We start from the raw sequence: 26,212 nt of genomic DNA, 5'->3' as shown, positions 1-26,212 counted from the left end.
AAAAGAGTATGAAAAAGAATATATTTTGCTGTACACCGGAAACTAACACAACATTATAAATCAACTATAGTTCAATTAAAAATAAAAATAAAAAATAATTCGGGCTCTAAAGTCAGGCAATGAGGGACTTCCCTGGCTGTCCAGTGGTTAAGACTCCGTGCTACCAGTGCAGGGGCCTCCGGTTTGATCCCTGGTCGGGGAACTAAGATCCCGCAGGCTGCACGGCAAGGCCAAAAAAACCCCCAGAAAGCAACACAAAACAAAAAAAGGACTAAATGGCGAATACCCTTGTAACCACCCTCTAGTTCAAGAAACAAAACTTTGTTGCCCTTCCATGGGGCCCCTCCCAATCTCAAGCCCTCACCCCCACAAGTAACCACTATTCTTGACTTTTATAATCATCGCTCACAGTGTTAAAAACCAGACTAAGTTTTAAAAAGATGCACAAGTTGTAAAAAATAGTGTTAAAGAAAAGAATTATTCTGACACTTGATAAAATGGTAAGGAAGATTTCCTTCAAGACTTTTTTGTAATAAGGGTCAACTCTACTGCCATAGGTGGGGAGGGATGGGTCTCAATTCTAAGTACAGCAAAGATAGCTGGGGATTTACAGCCAGCAGAGAGAAGGGCTTGTTGGTGAAAAATTGTAAGAGGAGATCTCAAGGGATTCTTGCTAAGGGGAGGTCAAGGACTTAGATGTCAAAGGGAGGTGGGGCGGGGATGAGGACCTTGATCAGATAACAAGAATTGGGGGATTGTTCCTAAACTGACTTAGCAGGATTCTTTGCTAAGACTGCACAATGCAGGGCAGGCAAGGACAGGACAGGCACAGAAGGCCGAGGTCCAGGTCTAGAAGAGCTTAAAAGAGTCTCTAGTCAGAGGAGCCTAATTAAAGTTTAGTCTAGGAGTCTGTCAATAGACCGCATAATTTAACCGTAATTTGTTTTTTTGTTTTGTTTTTGGCTGCGCCCTGAGACTTGTGGGACCTTAGTTCCCCCACCAGGGATCAAACCCAGGCCACCGCAGTGAAAGCGCCGAGTCCTAACCACTGGACCACCAGGGAACCCCCTAACCCTACATTTTTATTTTTCAAAACTAAGTTAACAATATAAAAGTCAAAAATATTTAAAATGAGTGAATTTTGTGGAATGTTAATTATAACTCAATAAAGCTGGAAAAATACATATATTTGAAATCGATTTCCCTAAAGGCTCCTTCCTCTGAGAAAGGGGGGATTTTCAGAGAGTTCGGGGAACTAGGTAGGAAAGACAACTTCAGACTCATATCTAGTGGTTAACCAGCGGTCCTGGACACGTTAACTCAAACAGTAGAGACTTCGTTTTCACGAGTGGAAAACTTGGATAAAACTTGTATTTTATGCCCAGTTGATAGATCTGCGGTATCGCAGGGATGTTGAGGGGCTCAAAGGCAAAACTGAAAGATGGGAGGTGTTGCTATTCTTGTCTCTCAAAACCCAACGATGAAATAAAAATTCCGCAGCCCCTGGTGCTTTGAGGGATGGCATTCGGAAAGATTTCGCCACAGTTGAAACACACTTCTAAATGTATCAATAACCTGGAACAGTGGTTCTCAAACTTTAGCGTGCATCGGAACTACCTGGAGGGTTTGTAAAAATACAGGTTTCTGGATCCCACCCCTAGAATTTCTTGGGCCAGGACCTGCTATTTCCATTTCTAACACGTACCAGATACAGGATTGGTCTAGGGAACCACACTTTGCAGGCCCCTGGTTTAGTCTTCCGGACAGCCCCGTGGGCAGGGCTGAGAGTCCATCTAGTCCACTTAGGTTTATCTGGCCTCAACTTCCCTCTTCTGTCCTGTCAAGGGAGCCAGGGAGCAAGGAGACCCCTGTTAAAGTCCAACCCCGAGGCGCGTTATCAAGCTGTTGACAGCCAGGCCTCCTGAGGGCCTTTGCAAAAGGCCCCTCCCTCCGGCGGAGCCCTGCCAGTCAGTGCCAAATAACACCATCCTGCTGTCACGCGGCAGCGCTTGGCCCCAGGCTCCCGCCTCCCTGGGTTCCTGGCTCGGCGGCCGCTGGGCGGGGCGCGGGGCGGAGCCGGCGCGGGGCGGTGCCAGGCCGCGGGTCCTCAGTCAAGTGACACCCGGCGGCTGCCCGGGCGCTGACAGTGGAGCCAGGAGGCCGGAGGGTGGATATGCCGGGGGTCGTTCGCATCCTCTCCCTGCTGCTGGTGCCGCTGCTGCTGGGCTCTGCGCGTGGCTTGCACGTAAGTTCACAGGACCCCCGCGCAGGAATGATGGATAGGGGACAGGCTGGCGGGGGACCGGGCTGGTGCTGCGGCCACCTGGGGTCCCAAAGGACGGAGGTCCTGGGACCCCAAGGCGCGCCCGGGCCCGCAAGGCAACGGGGGGAGCTCAGGCAGTGGGCTGAGCCGGCAGAGGGCCGGCCGGGCGGGGCGAGCTTCCTTACCGGTAGCTCTGTCGCTCGTGTGTTCCGCCCCTGCCGCCTCTTTTCGCTGGGACCTACTTCCTTATTGGTGCAATGAGGGGCTGAGATGAGGTGCTTTCCAGCTTTGCGGGTTTCCGGCAGGGGGATTCCAAGTAGCGCGCGTTCTTGGAGGGCGCCTTGGGCTCTGTTTGCTTGGCGCGCCCTTCCTTGCCAGCGCTCTGCGGAGCGCTCCGGAAGGAGAAAAATGGGGTCAAGAGAGGCCCCCGCAATGGGAACATTGGATTAATTACCTTCGAGGTGGTCTCTTTTCGGACATCTCGTGCCCTTCTCGGCCCTTCCCGCCGCCTACTTTTTAAGGCTTGGATTTTCCAAACCTTTAGGGTTTGGCGGTGGGCAAGAGGCAGGCTGCAGGTAGCCACCAGCGTTGCTGGAGGGAGGTCTGGCGGGACGAGGTGCTGGGCGGTGCGGGGCGTGCACGATTGCGGGAGAACTACAGCCTCAGTCCACCCGGCAGAGCTAAGGCAGGGGCCGAGGGAACTCCGAATCGCTCCTGGGAAGGTCAGCATCACGGCCTTGGAAAGGTGGGGTGGATCTGAGGGGAGAGGGACCGGGGGATTTAAACGGGCGCCTGTCTCTCTGCACGTTCAGGGAACCAACTTTGGTTTCTCCAGAGTTCGGGTGGGCTGAGTCTGGGACTTGTTTTATAAGTGGAAAATGGTGAACTTTGACTTGCAAATTACACCTTTGATAAAAGGCTTTCAGTAAAGTACGTAGGGCAGGGGAAAAAAATATATATATATATATATTTTTAATTTTAATTTATCTGTCTTAAACCGAGGTTGAGAATCTTATTTGGAAAACAACTGCTGAAAATATTTTCATTTTGGATTCTTCTTGGGAAAAGGTCACCTCAAATGACTATTTGCTAACCTTTGTCTACCTGGGTCTGTGCTTCCCCTGCCCCAGTTTTTTGTCTGGGAGCCCTGGAGTGGGAACTAGCCAGCCATGAGAGCCACAAGAGAACAGTTCAAGGATTCAGTGGCAGAGAAAGATGGGGAGATGGCAGATCTTAACCGATGTCTAGGAGGGTTGTGAGATGGGAGGGATAAGGATTTATGGAGGAGGAGCTGGGGGACAGGGCAGCCTGCCATGTCGTGGTCGCTCATTATCCTTGTGCAGCATCATTCACAGGGGCTGCCCTGTGACTGCCAGGAGGCCGTCTTCACCCCAGGAATCCTTATGTTAGGTGTCTAGGTGTCCCTCCTGGGCCTAGAGCTGGAAAAGATACCAGCCAACTAGCTTTCCATGATTTCCTTCTTACATTTATTTACAACAGCGGTTCTCAAACATTAACTGTCCTAGAAGTTAAAACCGAACATTTAAAAGTATTTATTAACTTACTTAAGAAATCGTAAAATCGTTATATGTTAATAAACTTTATATATTTCTTGAAAAATAATAATTTCTTCCCAAATTGTAGGGCGAAGAGTGACATTGTACATTTTTGCAAATCTCTTTCATGTCTGTCTTAATAGATGATAGTTGGATTCTCATAGCTACTTCTGCATTCATTCTCGCTATATCACATGTCATGTAGCCTCTGGAAAACTTCACTGTACACTCATGAGAGAATGGTTATGGCTTAGTCCTGTTTTGTTTTGGTTTTTTTTGCGGTACCTGGGCCTCTCACTGCCGTGGCCTCTCCCGCTGCGGAGCACAGGCTCCGGACGCTCAGGCTCAGCGGCCATGGCTCACGGGCCCAGCCGCTCCGCGGCATGTGGGATCCTCCCAGACCGGGGCTCGAACCCGCGTCCCCTGCATCGGCAGGCAGACTCCCAACCACTGCGCCACCAGGGAAGCCCCTTAGTACTGTTTTTGAAAATAGTTTTGACTTAATGGACCCCCCGAAAGGGTCTCCCTGGACCACACTTTGAGAACCGCTGGTTTAGAATAATGTTTTTGTTATTATAAAAGTTCACACGCATTATGGAAATACCTGAAACATACAGAAAACGGTAAGAAAATGAAACTGCCCATCCTGTTATAATCCAGCGTGTTTGTATTTCAATAATAAAATGTAGCAACTGACTGGTATTTGAGTGGCTTGGATTCAGGATGGGTTGGGCAGGTGTAAGTGGCCTTCAGGTTTTGACTGGGGACAAGGAAGCTCTCATATCCCACAAAGCTGACGCCGGTTCCTGGTTGCAGGCGGAGCTGACCTGGAAACCTGTCCTTGGCCACTGTCCTATCTAAGGAGCTCACCTTCCAGAGCCCGCCTGCACAGAACTGGCAGGGGACCCTCTTAGGAGCAGAGGTGATGGCGATCTTCAGGCAGCTGTCCCTGGGCGCAAAGGCCGCCCTGGCAGCCGGCACTGTCTTCGTGTCCATGGTCATCTCCCGCTCCTACCTGGCGGAGAGCCTCGAGCTCAGGGCCTGGCGGTGGCTGTTCCGCCTGCAGCTCGCCCTGTTTGCCAACTCGCTCATGCTCCTCGGTTCCCTCTACATCTGGCGAAGCACCGTCAGCAACCTCAGCCACTCCCCTGCTGCAGAGTCGGCCTGTTTCCAGCTTTGGAAGTTGGCCGTTGTGGCCTTCCTGGCCCTGGCCCATTCCAGTTTCTTCACCATGATCTTTCTAGTGGCCGAGGAGCCCTATCTCTTTTCCCTGACGGCCTACTCCTGCCTTGGGGCATACATCATCATGGTCTGCTTCCTCTGTACCCTCAGTGGCATGGAGCAGGCCTACCAGCTCCTGGCCTTGCGTGCCGGCAGGGTGGTGGGCAGCCTTGACAAGACAAGGAAGCTGGCACTCAGGCCAGCGCTGGCGGTGCTGGTGTCCGCCGTGCTCAGTGTGGTAGGGCTGCTGAACGCTGCCCAGCCCCCGGCTGTGAAAACTGTGGAGGTGCCCATCCATTGGCTGCCCGCCTCCATGGACAACCTCAAGATCGCGCTGCTCTCCGACATCCACTTGGGCCCCACGGTGGGCAGGACCAAGATGGAGATGTTCGTGAAGATGGTGAACACGCTGGAACCGGATGTCACAGTGATTGTGGGTGACCTGTGTGATGCCGAAGCCTCTGTCCTCCGGACAGCCGTCGCTCCTCTGGGCCAGCTTCGCTCACGCCTCGGCACCTACTTTGTCACGGGGAATCACGAGTACTACACATCAGATGTCAGCAACTGGTTTGCGCTGCTGGAATCCCTGAACGTCACGCCCCTTCACAATCAGAACGTGAAGATTTCTGCCACCCGGGCCCAGCCTGGCGGGGGTGAGGATGATGACTGGATCTGCTTGGCCGGGGTGGACGACATCGAAGCAGACATCCTGCACTACTCTGGCCACGGCATGGATCTCAAGAAGGCTCTGGGGGGCTGCAGCCCGGACCACACCACCATCTTGCTAGCTCATCAGCCCCTGGCTGCCAAGAGAGCTCTCCAGGCTCGGCCAGATATCAACTTGATCCTTTCTGGGCACACTCACGCTGGGCAGATCTTTCCCTTGAATGTGGCAGCCTATCTCCTGAACCCCTTCTTTGCTGGTCTGTACCAAGTGGCCCAGACTACATTTGTTTATGTGAGCCCAGGCACGGCCTACTATGGGATACCCATGCGACTGGGCAGCAGGGCGGAGATTACAGAGCTCGTCCTGCAGCGGGTTCCCTGAACCCACCCCTGCCCCGTGCGCCTCCTCATTGCCCTTGCCCTCCATCCCCGATCCTCTGCAGACCAGGCTGCCTGCTTTATCCCCTCCAGTCTCTCCTGCCAGCACACGCTTGTCACAAGACCGGCTTGCACCGTGATCAGTGGTGGGGCTGCCTGTTAACTCTGTAGGTGGCCATCTGCTTCTTTCTGTGCATTTGTGAGGCCACTAAAGTCACATGTGTAGGAACAGGCATCTATTTTCCAGATGATGTGGAGTAAGCCCTCCTCCTCTGCAGAACTCATGGGGATGAACTGAACCAGGGGGTTGCTTGAAGGGGATGCCTGTGGAAAGTGGAGTAGGGAGGGGGCTCTTGGTATTTTAAAAGCCTGTTTAGGACTTAAGCAGTTTTCAAAATCATTGATCCAGAGCTTTCTGGGGAAGGGGCAGTGTGGCTAGGTAATCTGGGAGAACTGGCGAGATGGAGGCCCCTCTGGCTGCTGGAGAAGAAGCTTTTCTTTTCCCCTTTGGTTCTATCAGAGTCCCCTTTACTGAGAGCATCAGCCAAGTCGGCTGGAATATAGGCTCATCCTGTTCCGGGCCTTGAGTGATGCTGTCTAATTGGCTGTGCTCCTGGGCCTTTGGGGTTGGGGGTGGGGCAGAAGGATGGGAACACTGGTCCGTGAATGAAGGTCAGAGTGCCGCTGCCTAGGAATTCAGGGGGTGTTTGCCAAACTTGGCTCCTTTTATACAACACCTGGATGAGGTGATTAGGGACAGGCGACTTTCCCCAACTGAGAGATGAGGGAACCGAGGCAAAGGGAGGTAGAGCACTGGCGGCAGCACAAGGGTTATGGGAGATTCTGGCTGGAAGCCAGGTTTTCTGCCTCCCAAGACCAGTGTTCTTCCCACTGCCTGATGGTAAGTAGCTGTACCCTTACAGGTGAGGATAGGGTTCAAACACAAGTAACATTGTAACGAGAACAAGCAAGGGCCTATAACCTGATGCCCTTTTGAAGTGGTCTGCTTGAGGCTGATTTCAGTTCATGGTAACTACGTGAGCAGGACCCGGAAGGGGGTCGGCCAGTTTCAGGGTAGGGTGGCTGTTACACTGGAGGGACAGTCAGGAAACTGGAGTGCACACCCCCCACCCCAGGTTTGGGTCAGAAACGGAGGTTCGCTCTCTACCGGTAGGGAGGTTGAGGCTTGCATGGGGAGTGGCAGGGCACTGAGCTCCTGCGGGCCCCAAGGCCTTCCCTTCGTGGGACCCCTGGCTCTGGGATGCTGGGCTGTCCTTCCTGCTGGTGGCTCACTGCCCCCTTCCCCCCCACCAGCCTGACCCCATCAGCGCTGTCCTAGCGCTCTGGCCACAGAACCAGACGGCCATCCCTAAGCTGGACCCTCAGAAAAAGAGGCAGGGGTTACCGTGTCTGGAGCAGCCCCAGCGTCGCTGGCCGGCCTCTGTGCCAGAGGTAGGATACCCTTTGACCCTGGGGTAGCAATAAGGCCTGATAGACAAGGCCTCACTGAGAATCTTTCTGCGACAGGGAACTCTGACTGGAGGGGCTCACCCTCCTGCTTTCTTGTCAGGCAGCATCGGGCAAATGACCTCACTGAGCCTCGGTTTCCCTCACCCTGAAATGGGGATAATTATCGTATCTACCTCAAGATTGTTTTGCAGGGAGGGTATTAAGACATGGCGCAGAAGTTGCTTGTAGCTCAGTCACAAGGAAGCAGTTGATGTTGCTAATTTTTAAACATCCCATGGGGCCTGCAAAGGGGCTGTGTTGGTCACAGGTGCACGGAGAATTTATGGAGCAGCCAGTCCTGGGAAACAGGAGTGGGTCCCATGCCGCCTGCCGCTGGGGCCCAGTGATTTGTCACAGCAGCAACTGCTGGGGTTGCTTTCCTCTGTCTCTTGCCTGTGTTATTGTCTCCCTGTGCGCACTCAGCCTGGCCAGGGCAAGTCTCTCCATTTTCCCCCTTGTCCTCTTGGTTAGCGGAACCCTGGGGGCTCCTGGAGACCACCTTTCTTGTTTCCAGGCAACCAAAGTATTGACAGCGGGTCTTCCAGTCGAGTTTAAAATGTATCTTTGAGTTGAGATTTCAGTGGTTTCCTTATTATTTACCCCCTCGTGTTTAATCATCCTTACAGCCAGGAATAAGTTTGGAGAAAAACTTATCCAGAACCAAGGAAAGGACCCTGGAGAGGCTTTCTTTTAACACATTTTGCGGGTGCTGGGGTTATAGGAGGGGGAAGTGCTTTGCCAAGGGCAGCGCCCAGCTCAGCTCAAGTTTCCTGACTGCATTCTTGGTGGCATCACTCAACCTTGCCACCTCAGGAAGGTCACTCTTCCAGACCCTCTCACATTCTCGTGCCCTGACCCCGGTTGGGATCACCCCCAGTCTACACTAGTTCTGCCATTTGTCTTCCACCTTGTGTGTCTCCTGCTCTACCAAGTATTATTTCACTGGTTTCTTGATTTGGGATCTTTCTCATCAGTGCCCTGAGCTGGATGGAATTCACTTCCATCAGTCCTGCTTTTCATCTTGCACCTTCTTGTCTCTTCTCTTTCCCCGAGCATTTTTCAGTCTTTCAGCATTTTTCAGTCTTGAGCACCTGTCTGTCATCCCTGCTCTGAAGTCCTTGCTTGACTGATTCCTCTCTTAACAGAAACAAGACAGGTCCATCTTCTGTGCCCAAGGAATAGTCAGCAGCACCTTCTCACACTTGGTTTGTGTCCCATGACGTGGTGGAAGTTTTCCCAGCACAAATTTCTCCAATTGTGTCCAGATATGGTCCTGGTGGGCTGCTCTCCACGGCCCCCTTGGTACCTCTGTTCCCTGTTCTTCACTCATTTACCTTCTTTGATTTGTTTATTTATTGCTGGGGGAGGTGGTGAGAAACATTTACTTGAAGCTTGAAAATGCTTTCAATTTCATTCTAGTTTCTTTTTAAAAATCTGTTAAATGCAAGTTAAAATGAAACATAAAGCTTTCTAAAAATTAACTATAGGGCTTCCCTGGTGGCGCAGTGGTTGAGAGTCCGCCTGCCGATGTGGGGGACACGGGTTCGTGCCCCGGTTCAGGAAGATCCCACATGCCGCGGAGCGGCTGGGGCCGTGAGCCACGGCCGCTGAGCCTGCGCGTCTGGAGCCTGTGCTCCGCAATGGGAGAGGCCACAACAGTGAGAGGCCCGTGTAGCACAAAAAAAAAAAAAAAAAAATTAACTATAGCCTGTGTACTGGGATACTATATATACATTTTTTTTTTTAATTTTTATGTATTTATTTTGGCTGTGTTGGGTCTTCGTTTCTGTGTGAGGGCTTTCTCTAGCTGCGGCAAGCGGGGGCCACTCTTCATCGCGGTGCACAGGCCTCTCACTATCGCGGCCTCTCTTGTTGCGGAGCGCAGGCTCAGTAGTTGTGGCTCACGGGCCTAGTTGCTCCGCGGCATGTGGGATCTTCCCAGACCAGGGCTCAAACCCGTGTCCCCTGCATTGGCAGGCAGATTCTCAACCACTGCACCACCAGGGAAGCCCTGGGATACTATTGTTGTAAAACCTCAATACATTAATCCTACTGCCATTCATTCCAAACATCCATCCATCCGACCATCCTTTTTTCCCCTTGTTTGTTCTTTTTAAAAGCTTTTTATTGTGAAAACTTGGAAGTATTCACAAACTAGGGAGAGCAGCAACAGAATCCCCATCACCCAGCTTCAACATTTGTGACTATTCTACTGTTCCTTCTCATCTACCCCAGCCCTTCACTCTTTCTTTTTTGTCAGGAGTATATTAAGGCAAATCTTAGAAAATATAATTTCACCCCCAAATGCTTCAGTATGAATCCTTTTTTAAAAAGCATATCCATAATGCTGTTATAGCTGATGAAATTCACAGTAATTCTTTAATATCATCTTATACCTAGTTAGGAGACTTGGGGCTAGAAGTTAGGTTTTCTACCTCTTAATAAAAGTATTTTTTCCACTGTCTGAGGATTAGGTGGCTGTATCTATTACAAGTAACTTTAGGATTCAAATGCAGTTAACTGTGTAAAGAGTTAGTTTTCAGTTTTTCCGATTATCTCAATTGTCTTGTGTGTGTGTGATAGAAAAACACATAGTGTGGAATTTATCATCTTAGTGATTTTTAAGTGTACAGTTCAATGGCGTTAAGTGTATTCACATTGATGTACAACAGATCTCCAGAGCTTTTTCATCTTGCAAATGTAAAACTCTATACCCATTAAACAACAACTCCCCTACCCACCCCCAGCCTCTGGTAACCACTACTTTACATTCTGTTTCTATGAATCTGACTACTCTGGGTACTTCATATAAGTGGAATTATATATTATTTGTCTCTTGTGGCTGGATTATTTCACTTAGCATAATGTCCTCAGTGTTCATCCCCACTGTAGCATGTGACAAGACTTCCTTTTTAAGGATGAATGATATTCCATTGCATGTATATACCACAGTTTGTTCATTCATCAGTGGACATTTGGGTTGCTTTCACCTCTTGCCTGTTGTGAATAGTGCTGCTGTGAACATGGGTGTGCAAATATCTCTTTGAGACCCTGCTTTCTATTCTTTTGGATATATACCCAGAAGTGGGATTGCTGGATCATATAGTAGTTCTATTTTTCATTTTTTGAGGAAACTCTATACTGTTTTCCATAGCAGTTGGACCACTTTATAATCCCATCAGCAGTACACAAGTGTTCCAGTTTGTCTATATCCTCACCAAATCTTATCTTCCATTTTTTTGTTTGTTTTAATAAATTTATTTATTTATTTATTTATTTATTTATGGCTACACTGGGTCGCTGCTCTGCGTGGGCTTTCTCTTGTTGTGGCGAGCGGTGGCTACTCTTCGTTGCGGTGCACGGGCTTCTCATTGCAGTGGCTTCTCTTGTTGCGAGCATGGGCTCTAGGCACGCAGCTCAGTAGTTGTGGCTCGCGGGCTGTAGAGCACAGGCTCAGTAGTTCTGGTGCACAGGCTTAGTTGCTCCGTGGCATGTGGGATCTTCCTGGACTGGGGATCAAACCCGTGTCCCCTGTATTGACAGGCAGATTCTTTTTCTTTTTTTTAAATTTATTTTTGGCTGCATTGGGTCTTTGTTGCTGTGCACGGGCTTTCTCTAGTTGCGGCGAGTGGGGCTTCTCTTGTTGCGGAGCATGGGCTCTAGGCGCTCAGGCTTCAGTAGTTGTGGCACGCGGGCTCAGTAGTTGTGGTTCCCAGGCTCTATAGCACAGGCTCAGTAGTTGTGGCACATGGGCTTAGTTGCTCCGCGGCATGTGGGATCTTCCCAGACTGGGGCTTGAACCCATGTCCCCTGCGTTGGCAGGCAGATTCTTAACCACTGCGCCACCAGGGAAGTCCCTGTTTGTTTGTTTTTGATAGTGGTGTGAGATGATAACTTATTGTGGTGTTGATTTGCATTTCTCTGATGATTGGTAATGTTGAGCATCTTTTCATAGGCTTGTTGGCTATTTGTATACCATCTTTGGAAGAATGTCTATTCAGGTCTTTTGCCCATTTTAAAATCATATTTGATTTTTTTGTTGTTGAGTTGTAGGTCTTTATTATTCTGGATATTAACCGCTTATCAGATATATGATTTGCAATTATTATCTCCCATTCCATAGATTGACTTTTCACTGTATTGATTGTATCCCTTGATGCGAAAAAGTTAAGTTTGATGTTCCATTTGTCTATTTTTGCTTTTGTTGCCAGTGCTTTTGGTGTCATAACCAAGCAGTCACTGCCAACCAAGCCCAATATCATAAAGCTTTCCCCCTATGTTTTCTTCGAGGAGTTTTAAATTTGGGGTTTTATGTTTCGGTCTTTGATCCATTTTGAGTTATTTTTGTATATGGTGTAAATTAAGGATCCAACTTCATTCTTCTGCATGTGGATATCCAGTTTTCCCAACACTTTTTGTTTAAGAGACTGTCCTTTCCCCATTGAGTGGTCTTGGCACCCTCACTGATGACCATGTGAACATTTGTGTGACAGTTTATTTTCAGGCCCCTCTATTCTATTCTATTGGTGTATTTGTCTGTCTTTATATCAGGAACTCATTGTTTTTTATTACAGTAGTTTTGAAATCAGGAAGTGTGAGTCTCCCAACTTTGTTCTTCTTTTCCAAAATTGTTTTAGCTATTGGGGGTTCCTTGAAATTCTGTATGAATTTTAGGATGAATTTTTCTATTTCTGCAAAGAATGCTGTTGGGTTTCTGATAGAGATTACATTGACTCTATAGATCACATTGGGTAATATGGACATCTTAACAATACTAAGTATTTCGATCCATTAACATGGGATGTCTTTCCATTTATCTGTGTCTTTTAAAATCTCAGCAGTGTTTTGTAGTTTTCAGTGTATGAGTGTTTCACCTCCTCGGTTAGGTTTATTCCCAAGTATTTTATTCTCTTTGATGCTATTATAATTGGAATTGCTTAATTCCCTTTTTGGATTGTTCATTGTCAGTGTATAGAAATGCAACTGATTTTTGTATGTTGATTTTGTATCCTGCAACTTTGTTGAATTCATTTATTAGTTCTAACAATTTTGCGTGTGTGTGTATGTGTGAAATCTTTAGGGTGTTCTACATATAAGATCATGTCTGTGAATAGAGGTAATTTTACTTCTTCCTTTCAAATTGAATGTCTTTTGTTTCTTTTTCTTGCTTGTTGCTCTGGCTAGGACTCCCAACAGTATGTTGAATAGAAGTGGTGAGAGCGAGCATCCATGCCTTGTTCCAGATCATGGAAGAAAAGCTTGCAATCTTTCACATCGAGTATGATGTTAACTATTGGTTTTCGTATACGGCCTTCATTGTGTTGAGGTAATTTTCTTCAATTCATAGTTTGTTAAGTGTTTTATCGTAAAAAGTTGTGGAATCTTACCAAATAAATTTCTGCCTCAATTGAAATGATCATGGTTTTGTCCTTCATTCTGTTAATGTGTGTTCCATTGATTGATTTTCATATGTTGAATCATTCTTGCATTCTGAATCTCACTTGGTCATGATGTATAATCCTCTTAAAGAGCTCTTGAGGGAATTCCCTGGTGCTCTAGTGGTTAGGACTCGGTGCTTTTACTGCCAAGGGCGCGGGTTCCATCCCTTGTCAGGGAACTAAGATCCCACAAGCCATGTAGCGTGGCCAAAAAAAAAAAAAAAAAATTGTTGAATTTAGTTTGCTGATATTTGTTGAGGATTTCTGCATCAATATTAATCAGGAATATTGATATTGGCTTGCAGTTTTCTTTTTTTGTTATGTCCTGTCTAGTGTTGGTGTTAGGGTTATGTTGTTCTCATAGGATGAGCTTACAAGTGTTCCCTCCTTTTTAATTTTTTGGAAGAGTTTCAGGAGGATTGGTGTTAATTCTTCTTTAAATGTTTGGTAGAATTCTCTAGCTGAAGCCATCTGATCCTTTGTTTTTCTTTGAGATTTTTCAATGACTGATTCTATCTTACTAGTTATTGGTTTGTGCAATTTTCTATTTTTTCATGATTCGGTCTTGGTAGGTTGTATGTTTCTAGACATTTATCTTTCTTTAGGTTTCGCAATTTATAGGTATACAATTGTTCATAGTAGTCTCATAATCCTTTTTGTGTGTGTGTGTGCCATCAGTTGTAGTATCTTCTCTTTCATTTCTGATTTTGAGGCTTCTTTCTTTTTTTCTTAGTTAATCTAGCTAAAGATTTATCAGTTTTGTTGATCTTTTCAAAAAATGAACTCTTGGGATTCCATGGTGGCGCAGCGGTTGAGAGTCCGCCTGCCGATGCAGGGGACACGGGTTCATGCCCCGGTCCAGGAAGATCCCACATGCCGCGGAGCGGCTGGGCCCGTTAGCCATGACCGCTGAGCCTGCGCGTCCGGAGCCTGTGCTCCGTCCGCAAAGGGAGAGGCCACAACAGTGAGAGGCCCGCATTACCAAAAAAAAAAAAAAAAAAAAAAAGAACTCCTACTTTCATTGATTTTTTTTTTTATATTCTCTATTTCACTTAATCCCTGCTCTAATTTTCATTATTTCCTCCCTTCTGCTAGCTTTAGTTTTTTTCTTTGATTTCTTGAGGAATTGTGTCACTTTACAGTTCTTTTGTTTGAATCAGGATCTAAAAACAAGGTCCATATATTGTATGTGATATATTTCTTAAGTCTCTCTAAGTCTATAAGATACCCTCTCTTCTTATTTTGTGCCATTTATTTGTTAAAGTTATCTGGATATTATATCTTGGTATTTCCTACATTTTGGATTTGTGGTGGTGTTTGACATGTACTATCCTTCATATTTTCTGTAAACTGGTAGAGGTGGACATCTATTAAAGTTAGAGCTAGAAGCTAGACAGATTCACGTTCAACTTTTCTCCTTTTTTGGTAGGAAAACTTCATTGCTTTCAGTGATGCTGAGATTGACCAGGTGTTGTCAGCTTGGCTCCTCCACTAGAAGGTTCCACATCATCTTTTCATCTAATGTTTCAGCAGTCATTGATGATTGTTGCCTAAAGTCATTAGTCCAGTAGGGATTGTAAAATGGTGATTTTTTTTTTAAGTTTGATACATTTAATACAGAATTTAGCAGGCCAGAGTACTAAATAGACTTTCTGGGAGTATTTAGTTGGCTTTTATCTATTCAAGAGACAATGGAAACTTCTTTTACCTCAGTTCTGAATTTTGAAGGAGTTTTTGTGGAGCTTAGAAGTATAATCCTGGGAATTCACTGGTGGTCTAGTGGTTAGGACGCTGCACTCTTGCTGCCGAGGGCCTGGGTTCAATCCCTGGTCAAGGAGCTAAGATCCCACAAGCCGCATGGTGCGGCCAAAAAAAAAAAAAGAAAAAGAAGTGTAATTCTGCCTTCAGCCCCCAAAACGATGATTTTTAATCTCATTTCTTCTGCATTTACTAGCTGTGGTTCTTCTACAAAGAATTCTCTTCATCAATTGTTTGGTTATTCTGAAAAAGTCTGTACCAAAGGCAAGACGGATGCTGGATTCTTCCTCTTTATTCATTAGTTTTCAGAATAATTAGTTGATAGCCCAGCAGACTTCAGGGATGACCAATAAGCTTTTCTTTTAGGTGGGAGGGAGTATTATGAATTTGGCTATTTTTGCATATCTGACGTGTTTCAATCTAACGAAATGATAAATCTTTTAATGCTCAAAATATCCCATTTTCAGCCAGTTGGAGCTCCTTCAAATTGGCTTCTGTGTCATTTTGTGTGGCCCTAATAGTTGTTGATTGTTTTAGGCTTATTTTGTATATATTCTGCCCCAGACTTGGATTAAGTGATTTCTTAAGGAGCCCTGGTTCCTTTTTGTGGGAAATATTTAGAGACCATAATTTAAGTGCTAGAGGAGCTAAGTGCTACTGGCTAGTGTCATTTCTCAGCTGTTTCTGTGGCTATTGCTGGGAAATAAATATTTTTTTAGAAAGAGAAAAAATTTTAAGTTACATTAGTTTTTAGAGCAGTTTTAGGTTCATAGCAAAATTGAGTGGACAGTACAGAGATTTCCTGATTGCAGGACTTTTACTTAACTTTCTTTGATTTTATGTTTGTTTCTATTTTATACTGAAATGTTTGGTTCCTGACAACCCGATGTAATTGCTTATTTATCCTATTATGTATTTTATAGATTCAGAATAGTAATGAAATATTATTAATAGGATGAAATCTACCGGATGCAGGTTTATTTGTTTTAATGCAGTTCAAGATGTATTTTTATCCTTAGTCTAAATATAGTCAAAATACTATTTCAAATTCACTTGAAATGATTCCTTCCTCTGTGGACAGTTAGGTCTGTTTTTCACTTTTAAGAATTATTTTATATTTTTAAATTTATTTTTTTAAAACTGTGTACTTAACTTTTCTCTGAGATGACGGAGCAGAATTAAATCTGTAAATGTCTGTGAGTCCTGGAGGATAGGGAACTGATCCTCAACTCATTTCTCCTCCATTCTGCCATTTCCCCTTCCTCTTCCATTGAAATTTGCACTCTTTATCCACAGTCTTTTGGAATGCTGAACAAAAATCTTCTTGGAACAAGACAGGAATAAGTAAATAAACTTAATAAATCTATAAGCCATGGCAGATCATTCACAAATTCCTCCAGATCCATATTGATTATCACCATTCATTCCGTGGGGTGGTTTTTCTTCTACAGCCTGTCTGATGTAATGGTGCTTCCATGACATTTGATGTTTGAAAGTCTCTAGCTCTGGCATTATCAATGTGTGTTTTATAGTCGTCTGCAATATTCCTTCCCTTTCTCTTTGCTCTGTGAACTGAGGGATCTGGGACGCCCATGTGTGTAAACACCCCTCCACCCCTGTCTTCTCCCCTTCTCTTAATCCCTTTTCCCTTAACACTAGGGTGCTAGCAGCCTGGGATGGTTGGGTTTCTGTCACCCTGGAGCTGAGCAGCTCATGTCAGGAATTCTCCAGGCTCTTGGGCCTCTGGGGTGAGTTGAGAAGGTATGTAGGGTGCTGGGGTTGGAGATCCATGGACTAGGTGCTTACCTGAGTTATTATGAGAGACTTGAAGACATTAGCATCTTCACGTAATCGGCATGACACATAACCTGGGATAGCACTGAGCTCCTTTTATTTCTTTATTCAGGTTGAGGAATGTGCACAAATAATGCAAATATAATTAATTTTAGTTCTGAGGATTAGGCAACTTGAGGCATGTTCACATTACCTGGTGATGTAAATACCAATGTTACATTGAATTTTTTTTAAAGAAAGGCTTATTCACCACTGAAATAATCTCAACAGCATCATTAACTTTAAACATGTTGTATCGGACAGTATTAGTTACCTGATATGTATTTGGTCTGGGGTTATTTCATTTGTACTGTGGTCTTTTTTCTCCAGTGTTATATGCATTATGTATAATACATTGGTTGGGGGTGGGGGCACAGCTTGGAAAGGTGTGGGCTTTGACTTGCTTGGAATTGCTTTTTATTCTGTAAGTTCTGTGACCTCATGCACTGTAAATATTGATGCTACCACACCCGAGCACATGTGAAATAAAACTGTGGCTCTTCAGTATTTGGTTCCAATGCGAATTAATTAAAAAGGGGTTGGGGAAGTAGGTGTCCAGTAGTTAAGAATCCGCCTGCCAATGCAGAGGACACGGGTTCCATCCCTGGTTGGGGAAGATCCCACATGCCATGGAGCAACTAAGCCCGTGCACCACAATTACTGAGACTGTGCTCTAGAGCCCGCGAGCCACAACTACTGAGCCTGCGAGCCACAGTTACTGAGCCCGTGTGCCACAAATACTGAAACCCGTGTGCCTAGAGCCTGCACTGCGCAACAAGAGAAGCCACCGCAATGAGAAGCCCGCACACTGCAATGGAGAGTAGCCCCCACTCGCCGCAACTGGAGAAAGCCCGCGTGCAGCAGCGAAGACCCAGCGCAGCCAAAAAAAAAGGGGGTGGAATTTGCACACAGGGAAAATTTTCCATTATATGTATTTGGGGGTAATAAACTCTGAAGGCAGCTTTCCCTCTTTTCTCCTCCCCCCACATTTCTCGATGGCCCTACTTCCATCAGTGGTGCCACAGCTCAGAGATTAAGGAAGCTGACTCTTTTAGGCTGGGTCCTCTCAGGTCCTTCAACATTGAAAGGGGTCACTTTGGAGCCATGAAGTGGATTTTCCCTGTTTACCTTGGCCCTGACAGTCACCAGTTAGAGGCTGTCTCTTAGGTGATGCTGCTTCTGCATCTGTCTGTATCATCCCCTCTGCTGCTTTTCTAAGCTTCCGTTTCAGAGACTTGTCACTGCTCCCCAGGTCCAAATAACATGCTGTTGTTTGTATATCAGACCAGTGTGACAGCTCAGGGAGTGTCCTGACAGTCGAGGTGTCTCATGGGAGAGAGCGGGGCAGTTACCAGGTCCCTGGAGCAAGACAAAGAATGTGTCCTGCTGTCCTGCCCACTTAAAAACCAACTGCTTTTGACCCTTTTTATTGATAGTTTTGAAAAGATTAGCCACAGACCAAATGCCAGAGGCTGTGTTGACTGTCCCACAGCTGCCACTGGGGCTACCACTTGGTTAAACAAGTGGTCCACCACCATCCAGCACGATCTGTTTTTGGCAGGGGCTCCCCGGTGATCTGAATGGGGATGTGATGAGGATGTCCACTGAGTCTTTGTGGTAGAGGCATCAGTGTCTGCAATTCCAGGAGAACTGTGGGCTTGTTCAGAATTACCTTGGGTGGAGGTGGGCAGTGGGCAGTTCCAGGACATCTGTTTGGCCCTTCCCTCCACAGCGGCTGTTACTCATGGGGAGGCTTCTGGGGGCTGTTAAGTAGAACCATCCCAGTTTGCACTCAGAACCAGGGACATCGCCATAGGGTAGGTCCTCTGACTAGTGAGAAGGACGTGGGCCCTTTCCCGTGGCAACAAGGTGGGGGTGGTGGCATTCAGGAGCCCTGGTATATACATACCAGCCCAGACTGCATCCAACAGTCCTCATGAGGTCTGGGGGTGCACTTTCCTTAGGACACAGGTGTCCTAAGTCCCGCTGGGGAAGGAATATTTATTGTGTGTACTTAGGGTGGCGTCACAGGGCCCTTCCTCAAGGGGATCCATCCAATCCTTCCTTCCATCAGCTGTTTGTTGTAGAACCACCTCAGAGCTGGGAACCAGATGAAGGAGTCATGATTTTCCACTTCAGGGGCTGACCTCAGCCTTTTGCTCACAAGTGATTGATTTTTTCTTGCGAGATACATCAAGCAGCGCCCTCACTGGTTGGCCAACCATCTCGCCCTCTTGCCTGAAGTCACCTCTGTCAACACGCCCCAGCTGCCACTCTGGCCTAGCTGTTTGTGGTGGTGATTATGTCCATCTGCATCTGGCGGTTAAGGGGTACCTCTTTGGTTATGCCAGGATCTCATCACCCTCGAAGACACGAGGGAGCATCTTCTGTCACCCCCTGCTCACAGAGCACAGCCCTCAGGGGACTTCCGGAGGACACCAGGACCCTCCTCACTGCTGTGTTCCTTACTGAAGGGTGTGTTCTCTGGCCAGTTCTGGGGAGTATAGTCAGATGTTGGGGTGTCTGGTCACCGTTTTTACTTTCTCACTTCTTGGAACCATCTCATACCTTCCTCAGGATTCCATGGCAGTCCAGGCACCTCCACCTTATTTCCTGTGAGTCAATATCATGTCCAAGTTCCAAGGAACTGGGTTCCAACAGCACAGGGACTGGGTTGGGCACCTTTACCAAGATGACAGCTCACACATGGGAGAACGCACCATGTCCATACACTCCCCTCTATCTGCCTTGTGTTCTGCCCCCTCAAGATCCCCTCCCAGTGTCCCCCCTCCCCCTCCGCAATTAAGTCCTGGCCTTATCTTTCTGGCAGGAGATGTAGGTCTCTTTAAACATTGCCATGGAAGCCTCTGGCATTCACAGAATGCCCTGAGTGGATGGCTGATTTGAGCCTGTCAACCGGTCTCTTTCTTCAAAGCTTCCAATCTGTTAGTAAAAACTAGCCAACCTCACAATCCTTATAATTACCAGCACCCACCCCTCAGCCCCATTCCACGGGTAGAGCTAATGCAGATGCCCACTCCCCCCCTCTGCCCGTGCCCCCTCCCAGTCCTGCACAGGTGAGGGCCTTATCGTGTGTGTTTGCATACCATGGGCCGTCGCCACCCACTTAGCACCAGCTGTAGGGTTCTTCCTGCTGTTTGACGCACAGGAAATGAGAAATCCAGGTATTCACTCACATCCTGAGGATCTGCTGTTTAGGACAGTTCTGGTACCAAGTGTCTTAATTTGGGTTCCTCTAGAAGTAAAACATGAAACCAGGGCTGGAGTGCAGGTGATCTGGGAAGCGGCCCAAGAGGGACAGATTCTCACTCTGGGCAACAGGACCGTGATTCTGCCAAGGCCTCCTGGAGAGCAGACGGAACGTCTCCCGAATTGCCTGCCTAAAAGAGGAGGGTGGGGCTTCCCTGGTGGCGCAGTGGTTGAGAGTCCGCCTGCCGATGCAGGGGACACGGGTTCGTGCCCCGGTCCGGGAAGATCCCACATGCCGCGGAGCGGCTGGATCCGTGAGCCATGGCCGCTGAGCCTGCGCGTCCGGAGCCTGTGCTCCGCAACGGGAGAGGCCACAGCAGTGAGAGGCCCGCGTACCGCAAAAAAAAAAAAAAAAAAAAAAAGAGGAGGGTGCAGTTATCCACTCCCAGTGGTTGAGGGCTGCTCCGAGGTGCGTGGACTCCCCCCGACACCTGGGCTTCTGGGTGAGCAGGTGCCCGTGGCGTGTGGGTGGGAAGACACAAAGACTTGACTGGTGAGCTTGAGATGAGACACTGTCAGCACACTGTACACTGAACTCGCGCGGGACTATCCACAGCCCTGACATAGGTGTGTTTTTTTGAAGTTTCGTTTTTTTGTTTTTTTAATTTTTTGGCCGCACCTTGGGGCATGCGGGATCTTAGTTCCCCGACCAGGGATGGAACCCGCCCCCACTGCAGTGGAAGTGCGGAGTCTTAACCATTGGACCGCCAGGAAGTCCCCAGGTGTGTTTTAAAAAACACCTCTTGACCTTCTCTTTATTCTGTCTCAGAGATCTTACCACGGTGGCAAGAATAAGTCAGTACTCTCAGAATGTATATAATATTTCATCATGTGTGTGTATGTACATTCATATGCAATACACGTACCACAGAAACCGTAATTTATTCCATCCAGTTTTTTTTTTTTTTTTTTTTTTTTTTTTTTTTGCGGTACGCGGGCCTCTCACTGTTGTGGCCTCTCCCGTCGCGGAGCACAGGCTCCGGACGCGCAGCCTCAGCGGCCATGGCTCACGGGCCCAGCCGCTCCGCGGCATGTGGGATCTTCCCAGACCGGGGCACGAACCAGCGTCCCCTGCATCGGCAGGCGGACTCTCAACCACAGCGCCACCAGGGAAGCCCTCCATCCACTTTTTAAGTTTAACCTTTTTCCAGTTTTATTGAGAAATAATTGGCATACATCACTGGATAAGTTTAAGGCGAACAGCGTGATTTATTTACATGTTGTGAAATGATTACCACAATAGGTTCAGCTAACACCCATCTTCTCATACAGATAAAATAAAAAGGAAAGAAAGAAAGAAGAAAGGAAAAAATTTTCTTCTCCTTATGATGAGAACTCTTAGGATCTACTCTCTTAACAGCTTTCCTGTATATCCTACAGCAGTGTTAGCTATAGTCATCATGTTGTACCTTACATCCCTGGTATTTATTTATGATAACCGGAAGTTTGTACTTCTTTATTTTTTTGGCTGTGCCACGCAGCATGTGGGATCATAGTGCCCCCACCAGGGATTGAACCTGCACCCCCTGCAGTGGGAGCGCAGAGTCTTAACCACTAGACTGTCAGGGAAGTCCCTGGAAGTTTGTGCCTTTTGACCACCTTTCTCCAATTCTCCCTGCCCCTGACTTTTTAATTTGTGTCAACATTTTACTAGGAAAAAATTCAGGAGGGTGGAGCCCCCTCCACCAGGGCTTACAGTTTCCTCTGCCTGTGTCGCCCATCCCCTTGGCTAACTCTTCCTCATCCTGGGGCTCAGCTTAGACCCATTCTTCTTTTTTTTTTTTTTTTAAGATGTCGGGGGTAGGAGTTTTTAATTAATTAATTTATTTTTGCTGTGTTGGGTCTTCGTTTCTGTGCGAGGGCTTTCTCTAGTTGTGGCAAGCGGGGGCCACTCTTCATCGCGGTGTGCGGGCCTCTCACTATCGCGGCCTCTCTTGTTGCGGAGCACAGGCTCCGGACGCACAGGCTTAGCAGCCATGGCTCATGGGCCCAGCTGCTCCGCGGCATGTGGAATCTTCCCGGACCGGGGCAAGAACCCGTGTCCCCTGCATCTGTAGGCGGACTCCCAACCACTGCGCCACTAGGGAAGCCCCAACCTGGTGGTTTTATCCTCATTTTACTCTGTTGGCCTCACTATGTCGAATCTTGGGTTTCTTCCTTGCTAGACAGAAGCTTCATGTGGTCTGTGGCTGCATCTATTGGTTCCCCTCTGTTATTACCCAGCACATAGTAGGTGTTTGTAATATTTGCAAGTGCTTGTTAGGTTGATGTTTGGGCTGGATTTTGAGGTTGTTTGAATGCAGGGGTGCTCTGCTCTGTGGGACAAAGGCCATATTCCACCATCTGCCCAGATCGTTTCTCTCCAACCTCATCTGCTTCTCCAAATCCCTTCCCTTAGACAAGCGAACTCCAAACAGCCCTTTCCTTTTCCCAGTTCTGCCCGAAGTTGCTCACTCCCTTTCTACCTGTACAAACAATTTCCCCAACATATGGGCCACCTTTGAACTCAAAGAACTTGTGGGAAACCCTTATTTGACATTTAATCATATACATGCTGTGAGATGTTTTCAAAGTCATCCATTGGGGCACCTAGTATAAGAAATCATGTGAGTTTCTTGCTTTTGAGTAGCAATTAAAGCGTTGTTTGGAGATACTAAATTGACACTCTGACCTTCTAAAAAATGATTCTTAAATTATTTGTTTATTTTTGGTTAGCTTTAGTAACTCACATACAGTAAAGCTTTCCAGTTGCCCCTAAGCAGTCTCCTGGCGGCATGCAAGATCTTTAGTTCCCCGACCAGGGACTGAACCCGGGCCGCCTGCAGTGGAAGCTTGGAGTCCTAACCACTGGACCGCCAGGGAATTCCCACAGTCACAATACTTTATATTTGGATTTCAGGCCAAGTGTGATCTAGGACCCTTGCTCTCATTGATGTTTCCAGGTATGGCTTCAAGGGCAACCCCCAAAGCTCTCATGGACTGTGATGCTGCTATGAAAAAGAGATTAAAAAAAAAAAAGCCTAAAGATGCACAAGGAATCTTACCAACAATGGAGGACACTAATTAAATGGTCTCTTCTAGTCCTTGTCCTGTTGGAACCTGAGGTCTATTGCTGCCTTTTTATATCCACCAGAGGGCAGTGTTCTATTCTACCTCACAGTCCGCCTCCCCTTTGAGGTCTCCCCTTTCTTTTCTTTTTCTTTTTTTTTTTTCAATTAAAAAATTTTTTTTGGCCACGCTGCATGGCATGTGGGATTTTAGTTCCCTGACCAGGGATCCAACCCAAGCCCCTGCACTGGAAGTACAGAGTCTTAACCACTGGACCGCCAGGGAAGTCCCAGAGATCTTCCCTTTCAAATCCTAGCATTTCAGCTCCTGAAGTGATCCCCAAACTGTGTTTCTCAAACTTTGATTTGACTTCTAGAATCAAATCAAATCTTGGGCGTCCCTGGTGGCGCAGTGGTTGAGAGTCCACCTGCCGATGCAGGGGACACGGGTTCATGCCGCGGTCCGGGAAGATCCCACATGCCGCAGAGCGGCTGGGCCCGTGAGCCATGGCCGCTGAGCCTGCGCGTCCGGAGCCTGTGCTCCGCAACGGGAGAGGCCACAACAGTGAGAGGCCCGCGTACCGCAAAAAAAAAAAAAAAGCATCTTGATTAGTTGCTAATAGAAATACATCTTACATCTCAACCCCACAGAGACGTACAACCATATGCAACTCTATATATGTATATATAACAAAATTTCATAAAATGACACTTGTTTTCATAGAGAACAGACCTGTGGTTGCCAAGGGGGAGGGGGTTGGGAGAGGGATGGAGTGGGAGTTTGGGATTAGCAGATGCAAACTATTATATATAGAATGGATAAACAACAAGGTCCTACTGTGTAACACAGGGAACTATATTCAATATCCTGTGTAAACCATAATGGAAAAGAATATGAAAAAGAATGTATATATGTGTATAACAATCACTTTTCTGTACAGCAGAAATTAAGACAACATTGTAAATCGACTGTACTTCAATAAAATAAATTTTTAAAAAAACACTTGTCTTTACTATGTGCAATACACTGATATTTCTATTCTCTTCCATTAAAAAAAGTGCCAATCATCACCAAATTGAGTTCACAACCTACAAATTGGGTCGCACATATTGCCTTAGAGTTCATTTAGTCTGGCATCCTGCATACTTATGGATGAAGAGATGCAGGGTTAGAGAGGGATGCTCAGTCATTGTGGGACTCAGCGCAGCACCTAGGATAAGGCTTCCGGGCTTCGGACTTCTGATCTGTTGCTTTCAGCACAACGACATTCCTGTTGAGGGACACCCAGAGCTCTGGCAGGTCACAGCCATGGAGTCCAGGATATGTGTGTGTGTGTTCCAGCCCCAGCACACTGAGCTTCGCCACACCTTGCGAAGAGTCCCCTGCAGCAGGGTTTTCTCTTTGGGCATGTAAATTCTGCAGCTCACCCACTGATTGTCACATTGGTGCCGGCCTCTGGAATCCTGCACGTGGCTCCTCCACGCCCTGACTTAGCAGTGGGTTGCTTTATAGCCCAGAATCAAGAACGTACACAAACTAAGAGGGTAGGGAGTCAGTTGCCACTGTTGAAGCGTCTGCTTCTGAGATGCGGAGGGTGGAAGTTCTCATGTGGTTCCGTCCTTGCTCTGTAGAACGCCTCCCAGAGGACTTTCGAGATCGATTACGGCCACAACTGCTTCCTCAAAGATGGCCAGCCCTTCCGCTACATCTCGGGAAGCATTCACTATTTCCGCGTGCCCCGTTTCTACTGGAAGGATCGGCTGCTGAAGATGAAGATGGCTGGACTGAATGCCATCCAGACGTAAGTAGGAGGGCACTGGGCTCTCACCTGGGCCTGGACACCCACCCCTGGAGGGAGGGTCCAGCTGCATCTCTCGGTGCAGCTGTTTCATTGCTCAGAACGGGGAATAGCCTGGTCTGGGGTCCCGGGAGAGGCTAGTCATGGGCTTGAGTGTCCCTTCTTTAGACAATTAACTACTTCTTCCAACCTTGAACTTTGTCACCAGAAATCATACAATGGATATCATCTTGAAAGGGCAAAGGGAAGTAACAATGGTTGAGTGTTTACTGTGTGCAGGGCACGTTACATGGATGATGCCATTTCTCCAAGGTCACCCTTCTTGTTTGCAGCTGGCGAAACTGAAATTTGCCCAGGCACATGTGTTTGGACAGAGGTTCCGCTGAGATTTGAAGATAAGGGTGTTGGTAGGCAACCATAGCTCCTCTCAGCTCCTAGAGGGATATGCCTTGTTGGGTAGATTCCTGAAACCTAGTTTGTCTTTGTGGTTCTGCTGGGGTGATTCCATGGCCCAAGGTTACAGAATTTTACCCCAAAACTATCTCTCCTTATCTCTTCTGCTGTTGTAAAGTGACTAATTGAGAAGGAAGTTGGGGTGGCTGGCCACTTTGGTTTCTGCACTGGTGATGTGGATTGCTGATAACTCTTCAAAGATAAAGGGTGAGAAAACCCAGCGGCAGATTCCTGGGACAGATAGTTAGGAAGAATCCCACTTGTTATTCTGGTTCTAGGGCCACTGGGACATGTCTGTAGTTTCAACACTAAGTTCTGGGGGACCAAGACTGTTCCAGGGAACCCTGAAACCATGGGATTGTGGGAAAAAAACACAAGCCAGGGGTCATCAAAGACACCTTTGTGATGGCAGTGGGTGGCTTCATATTTAAAGTTGTGTCCCAGGGCTTCCCTGGTGGCACAGTGGTTAAGAATCCACCTGCCAATGCAGGGGATATAGGTTCGAGCCCTGGTCCGGGAAGATCCCACATGCCGCGGAGCAACTAAGCCCATGTGCCACAACTACTGAGCCTGCGCTCCAGAGCCCACGAACCACAACTAGTGAAGCCTGCGCGCCTAGAGCCCGTGCTCCGCAACAAGAGAAGCCGCCGCAAGCAGAAGCCCGTGCACCACAACGAAGAGTAGGCCCCACTCGCTGCAACTAGAGAAAGCCTGCACGCAGCAATGAAGACCCAACGCAGCCAAAAATTTAATTCAAAAAAATAAACTTTTAAAAATAAATAAATAAATAAGTTTGTGTCCCATGCTGCAGGCAGCCCAAGGAGCTGGTCGGAATTTTATTTTTTATAAATTTATTTATTCATTTTTGGCTGCATTGGGTCTTCATTGATGCACACAGGCTTTCTCTAGTTGTGGCGAGCGGGGGCTACTCTTCATTGTGGTGTGCGGGCTCCTTCTCATTGCGGTGGCTTCTCTTGTTGTGGAGCATGGGCTTTAGGCACGCGGGCTTCAGTAGTTGTGG

The 26,212-nt window shown here is 47.3% G+C and overlaps 2 protein-coding genes across 3 annotated transcripts in view; both read left to right on the top strand.

The window, feature by feature from the left end:
- The first annotated feature begins 2,085 nt into the window (after window positions 1-2,085).
- GLB1 (galactosidase beta 1) overlaps window positions 2,086-26,212 on the top strand; it is an 88,758-nt gene continuing 64,631 nt past the window's right edge. For both annotated transcript variants that reach the window (XM_019946911.3, XM_073810952.1), the window contains exons 1-2: window positions 2,086-2,245; window positions 24,572-24,741. In XM_019946911.3, the coding sequence (XP_019802470.2) occupies window positions 2,174-2,245; window positions 24,572-24,741 (242 nt within the window). In that variant the 5' untranslated portion in view covers window positions 2,086-2,173. The remainder of the gene's footprint in view (window positions 2,246-24,571; window positions 24,742-26,212) is intronic.
- TMPPE (transmembrane protein with metallophosphoesterase domain) lies at window positions 2,262-12,169 on the top strand. The gene has a single exon (XM_073810953.1). The coding sequence runs from the start codon at window positions 4,745-4,747 to the stop codon at window positions 6,086-6,088; it is 1,344 nt and encodes a 447-aa protein (XP_073667054.1). The 5' UTR covers window positions 2,262-4,744; the 3' UTR covers window positions 6,089-12,169.

Source organism: Tursiops truncatus, chromosome 10 (assembly GCF_011762595.2).
Source record: "Tursiops truncatus isolate mTurTru1 chromosome 10, mTurTru1.mat.Y, whole genome shotgun sequence".
Classification (NCBI taxonomy): Eukaryota; Metazoa; Chordata; class Mammalia; order Artiodactyla; family Delphinidae; genus Tursiops; species Tursiops truncatus.
The sequence above is the reverse complement of the archived record's forward strand: the minus strand, read 5'-3'. Positions and strand labels throughout refer to the sequence as shown.

What these genes read in the sequence shown, in the direction of transcription:
- TMPPE (XM_073810953.1), top strand. Translation starts at nt 4,745, where the DNA reads ATGGCGATCTTCAGGCAGCTGTCCCTGGGCGCAAAGGCCGCCCTGGCA.